At 37.7% G+C, this 14,525-nt stretch overlaps 1 protein-coding gene across 1 annotated transcript in view; it reads left to right on the forward strand.

Moving 5' to 3' along the window:
* Window positions 1–14,525, forward strand: part of PDE11A (phosphodiesterase 11A) — a 335,245-nt gene that overhangs the window by 160,002 nt on the left and 160,718 nt on the right. Inside the window, exon 6 of the mRNA XM_069470433.1 lies at window positions 189–321. Coding sequence (XP_069326534.1) covers window positions 189–321 — 133 coding nt within the window. The remainder of the gene's footprint in view (window positions 1–188; window positions 322–14,525) is intronic.

Here is a 14,525-nt window from a genome sequence, read left to right on the forward strand (position 1 = left end):
TTTGATTATTATAGCAGGTAAGTCATTTTGAAGTAACTACTGATAATTACCTCACTATTGTTCTGTGACTAATGTCACTTATCTCTTCTTAATGAGGGTAGATAATCCTGCTGTTAGTGTAGTTTATGCCTGTTTTCAAGCAAACTTACGTTTCTCTCTTTTCTTACTTCCTGCCTTGGCTCTGACAGTTTCAAAGAAAGCGTGGAGAAATCATCCTACTCCGACTGGCTGATAAACAACAGCGTGGCCGAGCTGGTTGCTTCAACAGGCCTCCCGGTGAACATCAGTGACGCCTACCAGGACCCGCGCTTCGATGCCGAGGTAAGAGGAGCCCTGTGGTTGCAGTCATAGGTTCCGTTGTCATACTGTTGACAGTTTGCTCGTTGAAGCAGAAAAGGGACATAATACAGATGGACAGCAGTCCCAAGTTTACTAGCAATTCTTTCAATCCTTCCCTTGTGATCTGATTTTTAGAACTGCCTACTGTTGACTGCCAAGCACAGCATTAACATCAGTAATAGCCGAACAAACCGAAAGGCTTTGCTATGCAGAAAAATCAATTTATTGTTACAAAGGCAACACATCCGGTTAGATGTCAGGGGACAATGGTCATTTCCTACCCCAGATTATAGTGCTAAATTTGGTATGAGTTGTTACTATTCTGCTCTTAGCTTTGGACCATAAAGAGAGTCAAATTCTGAGGAAGCAAAAAGAATCAACAAATTACACCATTCCTTTTTAAAAATTGGTTCATAAAGTATATGTAAAGGAGCTGGGCGCGGTGGCTCATGCCTGTAATGCTAGCACTTTGGGAGGCTGAGGCGGGAAGATCACTTGAGGTCAAGAGCTCGAGACCAGCCTGAGCAAGAGTGAGACCTGTCTCTACAAAAAATATAGAAAAATTAGCCCAGCCTGGTGGCACACACCTATAGTCCCAGCTACTCAGGAGGCTGAGGCAAGAGTGAGGCAAGAGGATCACTGAGCCCAGGAGTTTGAAGTTTCAGTGAACTATGATGATGTCACTGCACTCCAGTCTGGGTGACAGAGTGACTTTATATATATGTGTGTGTGTGTGTGTGTGTATAATGGTATAAAGAACATGATGCAGTGTACACCTAGGTACCCACCACCAAGTTTAAGAAAACGAACATGATCATTACTTCTGAATCTTTATATTGATTTTCTCTAACTTCTTCTCCTTCATTTCCCCCACAGAAGTACCAGTATCCTGAATCTGAACTTATCATTCCTTTGCTTTTTTATATAATTTCATTGCACATGTTTGAATCCCTGCCAAATATATTGTTATATTTTGCATGTCTCTGAACATTACATACATTGAATAATACTGTATGTATTCTTCCATGGCTTGCTTTTTTCTCCCAACAGTATGTTATTGGGTTGTATAAGCCTGTAATTCATTCATTTATTTTCATTGCTACAAAATATTCCATTGTATGAATAAGCATCACTTTGTTTATCCACAATAGTGTTAATGGACACTTGGATTCAGTATTTACTGTCACATATATAACTGCAAGGACATTCTTGTACCTGTCTCTGAATGCTCAAGTATAAGAGTTTTTCTAGAGTCTAGGCCTAATAGAATGACATGCTGGATCATAAGCTGTAAGCATCTTTACCTTTACCAAGGAATGAAAAATTCTTGTCCAATCATTGTTTTTATTTTCTTATGAAAAGTAGCACATTTCGTAAACATAAGTGATATATCAAGAATACTTCTTGCTAATATAATTTAGTGAGCTTGAATATATCATATGCTTATATCTACAAGCAGATTCTTACCACATCCCTTTCTGATTAGTGATACAGCCATATTACATTTTCCTCCATGTATAGACCGGTCCAGTAAGGCAGCCTGCCCTGCTGATCTATAAAAAGAACAATGTGGACTCTCAAGCAGAAACGCAACAGTTATTTCTGTGGGATTGGGCATAAAAATTTCATGCCCTCATCTAGTAGTTAGAAGCAATGATGTCTGAAGACAGTAAACTATGGTAGGTTAAGCAGGGACTATTTCATGAAATCACTTTCTTTCTTATAATAAAATAAAAGCATGAACATAGACCATCATTATTTCTTGGCCTTCCACCCAAATGCTTTCAATCTGCCATCCAGCTAATACTGGATTTTAAATGCAAATCTGAAGATGCATTGTACCGTGGTTTTAACACTTTCTCTTTGCATGGTACTGAAATTCAAAGTTACCTTATGTTTCCCTTCTCATGCTGAGAGAAAAATTTTGAAAGTAGATATGTCCTAGAAATTGTGTGTGTGTGTGTGTCATATATATCACACCAGGACAAGCAAAATTGTTTATCTGCTTAGACTTCCTCTCTCCTCAAGTATATTTTAACTCAGGGACAGATGGCAACTGTTTGTGTTAATAATGAATGTAACATACTCCAGACTGAGCCACAGGGCTCTCCCAAGAAAGAGACTAAGAGGCTGGAACCTTCTGCCCACAAAGCCTGATGTAAGATGGTATAGATCATAAGATAAAGACAACCATTTCAGGTAATGTTTTTTCATTAGTGTGTTAAATATTTTCCTCAAGACAAAAAAATCCCATGACAAAATGAAATTGCTTCATCCTTTCACCCCACCACTAAAAGTGCTTCTAGAATCATCCTAGAGACAGAGAGCACCTTTTAGAATTATGTTGTCTTCCTGCAAAGGTGTGAGTCCTTTCTTCTTGAGTCTGACACATGAGTCCATATTTTTTCCAAGCAACCATAACTGAATAGTTAGTTATCAATGGTAGGATATTATAATAGCAAATAATTTTTAAAATCCAGGATTAATTACTAATTGTTATCTCCACTGGGAAAGTGCTTGCTTTTTTGTTCTCTGCACTGACTTTCCTGAATAGTTCGAGTTTGGTTAACAAGAATGATTATTTTCAGAGAAGTAGCATGGGGAATCCTTTTCAAAACATCTCCTATTTTTCCTATAGACTTTCTCAGCCTAAGTCTACATAATGTTTATAAATTTGCCAGAAATGCAGTTATCCTGAGCACCAGTATCTATTAATATCCTAAATTTCTCAGTGGCTTAGAGGATAATTCTGGCAACCTGAGCATGAAGAAGGACCCCAATTCATCAGAAAATGTAGCACTCTTGGATAGAATGTCCCAGAATAGATTGGCCCTATAATGGGATTTTATACTATAGATACATCAACATACATAAAATATTAGAGATTTCTTTAACTTATAGGTGAGGAAATGGAAACTTAGAGGACTGAAGTGGCTTGCCAAAGGCCACACAGCTTCCTCAAGGCAGGGCACAGAGCAGACTCTGGAACTTCTGGTTCCTAATTCAAATCCCTCTCCCTGAGCGGCCTCTGATGGGAGGACCATCAGCTGCTGAGGGGCTACCTGAGCAATAGAGTCGCTACTTCCTTCTTTCCTCTCTCCACACAGGCACAGGAACTTATGGCCAGCACACCTATGTTTTTGTTCTGTCTGCTTCATTCACAAGCTGAGGAGTCTTGGGCATACTACTTAGTTTGTAATGTGTTAAATCCTATATAAATACTTTGTAAACCATACAAGGGTGATCACCAGGTCCTCCCTTATGGGAGCCAGAAGGATGTACACGTGGCTCTTCACACGAGTGGCCAGGCATTTGGGACCAGGTGACCTAGGCACATTGGAGATGATCAAATTTCAGGGGCAAGGTATACTGCCCAAGCCCAAGCAACCCACCAGTCCTTAAAACATACAGCTAAGAGCTGGTTGCATTTGTATATTTCAAACATAGCCCTGGTGCCTACATTTCAAATTCCTGTATCAGTTACGGCAACAGATAAACTCCAAAATCTCTGTGGCTCAACATAATAGGAGTTTAGTTTTTGCTCATGTTAAGCCCAAATAGGTATTCCTGATCAGTGTCAGTGGGTTAGGGAGGTGTTCCCATTTTATGAATGAAATTGTTCAGCACCACCTTATGAATGACTTGTCCAGTGGACCATCTCGTGGATTCTTCAGATCACTAACAGCTGGTGCTGAACCAACACATCCACTTGTGTTCATTTGGAAATTTCTTCTCCAATTTGGAATAGCATGCGAAACGTATCAATTTGGGCATTCATGACATCAGTGGCTATTTTCTATCAATAAAAGATAGTTTACTCTGTCAAGCTTTGCTTTAGGTGTACAGTTAAAGTATGTAAGTAAACTAGATTTCTAATTTGCGTGTCTTTTCTACCCTGTAATAACTTCTCAGAAGTCCTCAGAAACTCTACCCAAAGACGTGTAGCAAGAGAATTATCCTTATTTTAAAATCTCAGTTTTGAAACGATTGGTCTTCTTTTGATAGAAGCTACAAAGAGATGTCTTTAATGTGATGTAAACCTCATGCCAGATGCTGTCAGGTGCCTGCTGAGAGGGCTATGGGGCAAGTAATCATAGTTGTCCACCTGCTGGGTGTTCTCTTTGTGATGGTCTTAAATATTTAATGGAGTTCCCTCCTTGTGGTAAACAGAGCAGACTTAGCAGACAAGCCGTAGTGATTACTTGCTTTCTGAATGCCTGTTTCAGTTGACTTTCAGAAGTGGCACCTGCTGGGCTTGATAGCATGTGGGGTTTGAGGCCAAACTCCTTGGTTTATGGGTGGAAAATTATGACAGAATGGTTATATAAGGTAGTCACAGAGCCAGAACTAAGTTTCTGAGCTTTAAATTCTACAACCCTATGAAAATCATTGTTTGTTCTGTTACAAGAGTCTATGATCCTTAAAAAGGATGTAAAACATTGAAGCTCATTAAAAAAAAGAGAAGAAAAGGATGTAAGACAGAAAAGATCTACTAAATATAACTGATCATATTTACTTATAGTGACAGAAGAAACACTTATGGTCATGGGTTATCATGTTAATTGGTTTTGTATTTTTATCAGTCATTTGCTCCATGGGAAGGAGGTATCCATGTGTGTTTCTGAAGATGTTGACAGGAATACTATGTATATTAATTGTCTATTGCTGTGTAACCAATCACCACAAACTCAGCAGCTTAAGACAACACCCACGTATCATCTCACAGTTTCTGTAGGTTAGAGGTCTGGGCATGGCATGGCAGGGTTCTCTACTCATGACTGAAATCACGCTGTTGGCAGAGAGAATTCTCATTTGGATCTTAGCATGTTTTTCAAAGCTCATTCAGGTTGTTGGCAGAATTGAGCTCCTTGCAGTTGTAGAATGAGGCCCCCATTTTCTTACCGGCTGTTGGCCAAGGATCTCTTTCAGCGCCTAGAGATTGTCCTCAGATTCTAGCTTATGGCAGCTTAATTCTTGAAGCCAAAGTGAGAATCTCACTCCAGTTGGCTGTGACAGAAACTTACATGATTTCAAGAGTGACTTACATAATCGCAGGAGTGATTATCCCATGACCTTTGCCATATAATGTAGCCTAACCAGGGAAGGGGCTGTCCTGTCGTATTCACAGGCCCTGCCCACACTCGAGGGGAGGGGATTAGACAAGATGTGCACAACCTGCAGGGCAGCGGGTGGCAATAGGCAGGAATCTTACAGGCTGTCTTAGAATTCGGCCTGTCACACACTAATAAAGACTAAAATTGAGTCCACACAAAGTGTTTCTATCCCATAATCAATCTATATGGCTGAATATTTTAAAATATCTATAAGAAAAAAAGCAAGCTGCAGAGAAGTATGTTCAGAATAATGTGTAGAAGTATGTACAGAATAATATGTGTGGGTATATATACATATATTAGATATGCACATATTTTTCTAATAGACACTTCAAACTTAACCCGTCTTAAACAGGGCTCACATCTCCTCTCCCCCCAAGCCTGCTTCTCTCTCTGTTTCCCTATCTCTGTTGAGGCAACTCGATCCTTCATGATGCTTAAGCCAAAAATTTTATAGGTATGATTCCCCTTTCTCTCATGTTGAACAACTAATTCATCAGGCAGTCCAATGCCATAATTCATCCAGAATCTGACCACTTCTCACCACTCAACTGCTACCACCCAGGTCCAAGCCACCATCATCTCTGGACTATTTCATGGCCATAGTCTCTTAATCTGTCTCTCTGCTTCCACCCTTCCCCTCTATACTCTATTCTCAACACAATAGCCAGAGGCTTTTATATTTTAAGTCATATCACAACTCTGCTCACAAACTCTTCAATGTCTCCTTACTTCACCAGAGTAAAAGACAAACTCACAACGCTTGCAGAGGTTTATAATGCCCTGTACCATCTGGCACCCTATTGTCTACCCCCATCCCTCACTCATACTGTGCCAGTCACACTACCCTCCCTGTTCCTAGAATATGCCATGCACATACCACCTCAAGGCCTTTGCACTGGCCACTCCCTCAACCGAAATACTCTTTCCCTAATATCTGCGTGGTTCACATCTTCACCTCTTTAAAGCCATTGTTCAAATGTTACCTGGCAGTGAGGCCTGGCACTCTGGTATTCCTTATCCCTCTAGTCCTGCTCTCTTTTCCCCCCATTGTCCTAACACCTTCTAACGTATAATTTATTTATGTGTTTTTTGTATTGTTCACTATCTGTCTTCTATCACTAAAATATAAGCTCTGTGAAGATAAGAATTTTGTTGGTTTTGTTCATTGATGTATCCCTAAGGCCTAGAACAATATTTAGTACATAATAGGCATTATTGTTAAATATATTATCTATGTGTTATTTATGAATATACCATATATTATTATATATATTATATACACTAAAGCTTTTGATTTTATATTTTGCTTTAAATTTTTTCATGTGTTCATATTTTTATAATCATCAAAAATTATAAAGATATTTAAAAATTTTAGACCCTTTATATCTTATGTGAAATTATATTTTACCAGATTGTTGTACACCCTCCAAAAATTAGAAACAATTATTCAAAACCAGGATTGAAATAATGCAAGACCTAGGTAAAGCAAGTTGCCTTACTATAGTTTTAGGGAATTCAGATGGATTATTTTCTATTGCTTTTGCCAGTATGGGGTGTTACTTGGGTTTTATTTCAACTAGCAGCTTTGTCTGAGATTGTTCTAACAGCATGTACATAAACTGCATTTGCAGATGACCTGCCATTGTATCAGGTGACTTTTTGGAATGCATGCTCTATTTACAAATACCTTCACCGTAAAACAATTATTCTGGCCTTGCTTTCAGTTGGCATTGTGCTTCTGGAATTCAACTTCCTGTAGTTAGTTGCACTCTAGTACATTATCTGTGGAGCTTTCTGCCCTTCCTTTTAAACTAGATTCAAAGGACACATTAAAAAAAAATATACACTAATGCAAAACAAGCCATTATTTAGTCAATCTAAGGTATTATGTTCTGTTGCTTAATTTAGTATTTCCTTCCATTTGTATAGTTACGGAGAGAATTTACATAGCCATCACATGTAGGATTTGTTTTCTGCCTACAATAGGAATGAACAATTGGACCCAATGTTTACATAGAAAATGTTCGTTCAGCAAAAGGAGTGTCAGAAAATAACTAGAAAGTAAGGCAGGCCTCTCAGCATGGATGGATTTGGTGGTCCACATATTCGTTGCAAATTCAGGCGTGGTGCAAAGCCCACCAGCACCTAAGGTCTCCTCTGCCATGGATGGCAAATGCCCCGAGTTGCACAGTTAGCACTAAGGGGTCATGACCTGAAGTCTGGCTCTTCAGTCCCATGCAGTTCTTCCATGTAAAGTTCTTTCTGGGATTTTTCTTAAAGCCTGTTATAAACAACTCAATAGCACTTAGCCTTGTCACGTAGCACGTAAGGATAATGGGGCTCCAGGCTCTGAGACTCTCTGATGCAGTGCAGTAAAGCCCATTTCCCTGACAGATCTTCATGGTGAGCACTCCTGCAATCCCACTCGGTGGACGCCCAGCGCTAGGACAGGTCATTTCCTACTTCTGGCCTATAAGTTATGATTCTGTGACAAGGGAAATGTGCAAAATTGAAGTCATTAGGGGATAAAGCTCTGTGGATTGGCTGAAGTGCATTAGCTACTGGCAATCTTCTCTCAGTTGCTTATACTTAGCGCGAACCAGTTTGAGAGCCTTTCCTGAGAGCACGGTTTGGTAGGGAAGATTGGATAGTGCCCATAAGAACTGCAGATGACCAGGAGGAGCAGGAAAGGCTCTCTCTGCTTCCACCCTTCCCCTCTATATTCTATTCTCAACACAGTCGGGAGGGGGAATTACTGAGACTTGAACCATAGTGGGGCAGCTGTGAGTAGCGAAAGCAAATACGAGTCCCGTGGTTCTAAGAATCCAACAGACCTCGCTGCATAGGCAGTGGAGACAGTGCCTCAGTTCTAAGCACAAAGGTCAGTTATATTTTGTCAGTTATTTAAGGGCTCCTGTATAGGCAGTGTTCTAGAAGCCATTAGGATGGATCCTATGTGCAGGTAAAGTAGGCAAAAATCAACTTCCTCTCTATTGTTATTTCAGGGAAATCAGAAACTGACTTGGAACACTGGCTCCTTCAGCTTGTGCTAGTACTAGAATTTATCACCAGTAGATTAGCCTTTGGGGATAAAGTATTGCTGTAGAGTACTATTAAAGTTGTACGTATCTTTCTAGAGGGAAAAAAAAAAACGCACTGCACGTGAATTAATAGCGTTACATTATTATCATCTATTTAACATTTCTTTTGACTGCCTTTGAGAGGCTGGAAAATATGACAAGTATGTTTTGATGGCTCGAAGAGCTACACCATCTTTAATTAGCTCCATTAAAGGGAAAGGCCTCATGAAGACAGAAACTTGGTACAGTTTTTAAGTAGATATATCTTTAATTGGAAAGAACAAGGCACTCCCAGATAATATATTTATTTTAACTGCAGACTCCTAGAAAGGCTGCTTTGCCTCACGTGGTCTAACTTTTGATACCCTAATGGCATGAATTTTAAACCAAGCATGGTCGAGCAGGGACCCTGTAGAATAATGGAACAGATATCTTTTGGCAGATATTCCTTTCAATATCAACAATATTTATATTTATAAAGCTCTTTACAAATTTTGAAACCCTTTCACACACACATTCTCATAACAACTTGGAAAAAGAAAAGATGATGCCAAAATCTAGAGATAACCAGTGGCACTATTTTGGTGTGCAGGAGACAAATGTCAATGATAAAATTGAGGCATTGAGAATCTGGATGACATTGTGGGGGTCGTGCAGCTGATGGGCATTTTTGAGCTCCATTGACTGATGCTATCTGGAGAGTTGGAGTTATCTGACGAACAAGGATGATTCTTTCCCTCATACTTTCTTATTCCTCTTTCTCCCTGTTTGGGATTCATTCTTCAGACATCGTATGCTTCCTTCATCTCCCTCCTCCTTCTCCTTCATTCTCTGCAGAGGATGAAATGAGCTCCCTGGCCGTGCCATTTCATATGGTCTTATAAACTCATCAGAATCAGTGCAACCTTCCAGAAACAGTAGCCACTGCTGCAAACAGGCAATTAGGAAATTGCCTTAATGATACTAAAAAATCAAAAAAATCACTCTCATCACACTCTGCCATCCTTCCTTGTTCTCCTCTCCCACTTTGTCAGACTCTTCAAGCATGCTGATCATCACCAGCCCTTCTTCCCTGTTCTCTTAGCTACTTAGAGCTAGCCTCACCACCTTCCCTCGGCCACAGAAGGAACAATGTAGAGACACTCTCAACATTCTCTGGGGCCTCACCTCTCCCGCACTCAACCCACACAAGGCTCTAGCTCTAGGTTGATGCAGCTCTGCTTTCTCAGTGTGACCTTCCTCTCCTCCAGGACAAACCCATTGTTGTTATTCCTGATCCCTTCCTTTCTTCCCTTGACCATCTTTGCCTTCACTTTTCCTACTATGTTGCTAAATTCAATAACCTATTATCTGTCTTATACTATTTAGAAAATAACTTTTTTCCTTGTGGGCAAATAATTTGTGTTCATTATCTAAAATTTAGAATATAAGAACAATAATTTTAAAACTGCCATAGGCAAGCAATTCAAAGGGGACTATGATGATTATAATTTTTCCAGGATTTTTCAATGTATATGGGATGCATTTGTACACCCACACTATTATCACTTAACATATTAAACATTTTTCCTATGAGTAGATATTCTTCTATAGCATGATTTTAATTGGATGCATAATATTCTGTTGTATGGATGTGCTATGATTTACTTAACCCCTGTAGTTGAACGTTCTTGTTATTTCTAATATATCACTGTGATAAATAATGCTATGATTCACACTTTTGTATGTAAACTTTTGTCATAGCTTTAATAATTGCCATGGGATAAATTCCTAGACACAAAATTGGTAAGTCTAAGGGTATTCACACTTTTTAGGCTCTGGATACACATCAATAGACCTATTTCCAGAAAGGTTGAATGATCTATTTAAACATTAGAGGTGCAGTAAAGCCTAGAGGTTAAAAGCATGAGTTTTGCAGTTCTTTCCACCCCTGTCAAGGATGTCACCTTCTTCCAGCACTAAATATTGTGTCCCCCAAGGTTCAATTCTTAGTCCTTTTGTTGGACAAGTTCTCCCTTGGTGATTTTAACCACGTAATTAACACAGAGAGCTGATGACTCCAAGATTACTATCTCCAGCCCTGCTCAATTGTAATGTGCGTTCATTTCAACTCGATATCATTGCCCTCAAATTTCCTGTATTTCCTACTTCAAGGAACTCTACCACCCCTACTCAAACCAGAAACCTCAGTGTTATACTTCATAGGGATGGGAAAATGCGCACCCCCACCTTCCCAAAATAAAAAAATTCTTATGGGGAAATGCAGTGCTTTAAAAATTATGGGTAAACAAAATTCTCTTTTATTTCACTGGCAAACAGCCTAAGGCTTGTTTTTCTCACCGTGAGCCTCTGGAGCTGTCTGTCTTACTGTGTGTTCCTTTTCTTGCTGCCTATTGTGACCTGACCCTCAACTGCTTCAGAAGTTCTAGGAGAGGTTAGACAGGGGTTATTGTTTCAGAGTTGGCAGAGACAATTGTACTTACTGCTCAGTGCTGGTTCAGACCAAGATCGTGTGTATGATGGTGTGACCTTCCCTTGGCAAAACAAAACAGACCCAGCCATTCTAGTGCTGCTGGGGCTAGCCCAAGCTGTAGATTACACCCCCCAAACCTCGCTCAAATTGGCTTTCTTCTTCTCTTCATGCTTACTGGCATTGCCTTAATTCAGATTTTATCCTTAGGGAGAGGAAGAAAACCACTTTGTTCTTTTGGAAGATAACTTTGATGGATGTGTTTGCTATCGTGTGGCCTCCTTTGAACCAGTCTCTCCCATCCAAGGCAGTTAATCTCTCTAAGTCTCATCTGATAAGAGACAATGATAACAGTACCTACTTCATACGGTTGTTGTAGGAAGTATAAAAAATAATGCCTGCGGGCCGGGTGCCTGACACATAGTGAGCATTCAGTAAATGTTAGCTTATCATCATCATCATCGTCTTTGACGATCCACTTTAAAGGGTCTCCAGCTGCTCCTGATACTCTAAACAGAATCAGTTGTTGCCTTTCCTATAGTGTTTTGAAGTCCTCTACTTGGACACTTATTTTTATCTTAACTATTTCTATCTTTACTAGACTGTGAGCACCTCAACGGTAATGACTGTTTGAATTCATTTTTATATCCTCAACACCCAGCAATGTGTTTGGCACATAGAAGGCAGTAAATAAATACTTGTTGGAAGAGAGCACTGGATGAATGATGTATGCCCGTGTTTTGTTTTGCGTCTGGAATTCTCAAATATCAATCAATGTAATTCACTCTATTAACAAACTAAAAAAGAAAAATTACATAATCTAAAAATCACATAATTAAAAGGCGTAAGAATCGACGAGTAAGATGACGTGATGGTGTGGCTAGAAAATCTGTAACACTTTACAGGTAAGATAGTAAAGTTCATAATTGAATGTAGCAAGATTGATGGATACCGTTTCAATATATAAAAATCAATTATTTTTATGTACCAATTACAAGCATTAGAAATAAAATACTAATACCATTTACAATAACATGAAGTTTTTAAACACAGAGGTACAAATATAACAAATTGTGTGTAAGAACCCACATGTAAAACTATAAAAGTTTGCTTAGATAAATTTTAAGAGCCTTAAATAAAGTTAGGGATGTTTTTAAAGACTCAGTTTTATAAAGATGTCCATTCTCCCCCAAATTGATCAATAGATTTAACATAATCCCAACCAAAATTCCAGCAGTGTACGTGTATGTGTATAAACTTCAAGTTGATTCTAAAATTTATATGGAAATGCCAAGGGCCAAAAATGGTCAAGACAGGACTAAGTTAGAGGATTTATACTACCAGATACTGGGACTTATTATAAGACTATATTAGTTAAGGCAGAATGGTATTGTCATAAGAATAGATAAGTAGATCAAGGGAATAGAATAGAGAGTCCAGAAACAGATCCAAACATATATGGACAATGGATTAACAAAAAAGATGGTGCTATAGAGTGTTGGGGAGAGGTATTTTTTCCCTCAAAATGGTGCTGGATCAATTGGATATCCATTAAAAAAAAAAAAAAAAAAAGGATCTTGCTGCAGATATTAGTTTTAGTTTAAAAAAAAGAAGTCTTGACTCCTAGCTCATATTATACATGAAAATCATTTTCAGTTGGACTGTAAATTTAAATGTGAAAGTTAAAACAATAGTCTAGGTAAAAGAATAGGAGAATATCTTTATGAGCTAGAAGTAGAGAAAGATTTCTTGAACAAGACCAAAAAAGTACTAACCACAAATTAAAAGATTGAGATATTTGTATCATATTAGGAACCTCTGAATCAAAAGACACCATTAAGAGAGTGGGAAAATAAGCCATAGAGTAGGGGAAATATTTGTAATACATATACCTGGGAAAGGGGTCTTATCCAGACTATAGAAAAAACTTTCACAAACCAATTTTAAAAAGTCAAACAAACCAATAGGAAAAATAGCCAAAGTTCTGAACATGTACTTCATGAAAGAGATATTGAAATAGACAATTAGTATATGAAAAGTTATTGAACTTCATTAATCATCAGTAGGGAAACCATAAATTTGTTGTCCAATGGGGATACTTTTTAGAGTAAAAAGGCATGTTATTAATAATTCTGTCAGCAAAACAGACAAACCAGGATATATGGTCAACTAGTCATCAAAGATAATCAAATTACTTTCACAAGGAGATACCACTACATATCTATAGGAATTGCTTATGTTTAAAAAAAAAAAAACCTGACAATATCAAGTGTTACTGACAATGTAAAGCAACTGGAACCCTCATACAATTCTGGTTGGAGAGTACAACTACTTTGGAAAACTTCTTAAATATATCTATTGAAGCTGAACATACAAAAAACCCAGCAATTCTATTATAGGTATATACTCAACAGAAAGGCGTATGTGTACTAAAAATGTGCAAGAATATTAATAATTGCATTATTTTTAATTGCTCTAAACTGGAAACAACCCAATGTTCATCAAGAATAGAATGAATTATCAGTATTACATTCATGTTTTGGAATATAATGCTGCCATGAAAATGACCAAAATGAGTAAATCTCAAAAATGTAATATAATGTAAAAGAAGCCAGACACAGAAGAATATACATTCAGTGACTCCTTTTATATAAAGTTAAAAACAAGCAAACTAGTGTATGTTGTAGAAGTCAGTATAGTGGTTATCTTTTTGAGGGGGGAAGAGGCATGGAGATAGCTTCTAGAGTGGTGATAATATTCTATTTCTTGATCCTGGTGATGGTTGCATAGGTATGTTCACTTTACAAAAATCCATTGAGCTGTATACTTATGATTTTTGCACCTTTCTACATGTATGCTAAACTAACAAAAAATACTGAAAAAGAGAAAGTAACAACAAATAGAAGACATCTGGAAAATTAATTTCTCAAAGAGGAAAGCCAAAAATAAAGATATCCAAATATAAATTTTAGATGTGTAAATTAACTTCCAATTTCAAATGTTTAAAATATATGGCTTTTAATTTCAACAAAGAATACTTTAAAATAGTTTTTTATCTCAATAACCATTAACCAAAACCTTGATATCTTTTTTTTTCTCATATATTATTAGGATGACAAGTTGACTTTTCACTGGAAATCTAAGTCATATTAACTCACTGAGACCCTTTCAGTCTTAGCAGCTCCTCTCTAACCATTCAAACATGGACCATTTTTTTTAATACTAAGTGGAACTTGTTAACTAAATTATGTTTGATGTTGACAATTATTCCTCCTTATTTTAAATCTGTCACCTCTTGACATCTGTTAGAATACAGAAAGATCTTCAAACTTCTACATTTATATTTTCCCATTTCTATGTTTTGGTATATATGATTTTATAACATACATAATAATTTACTAACAGTACAAATATAGAGTATTAAAAGTAAATGTACATATGGTAGTATTATAGGTGCAAACATTTTTACTAACAGGTGTGTCCTAAGATAAATATTGACCACTGGTTTAATTAAAATGA

The sequence above is a fragment of the Eulemur rufifrons genome, chromosome 1, assembly GCF_041146395.1.
Source record: "Eulemur rufifrons isolate Redbay chromosome 1, OSU_ERuf_1, whole genome shotgun sequence".
NCBI classification, from domain to species: Eukaryota; Metazoa; Chordata; class Mammalia; order Primates; family Lemuridae; genus Eulemur; species Eulemur rufifrons.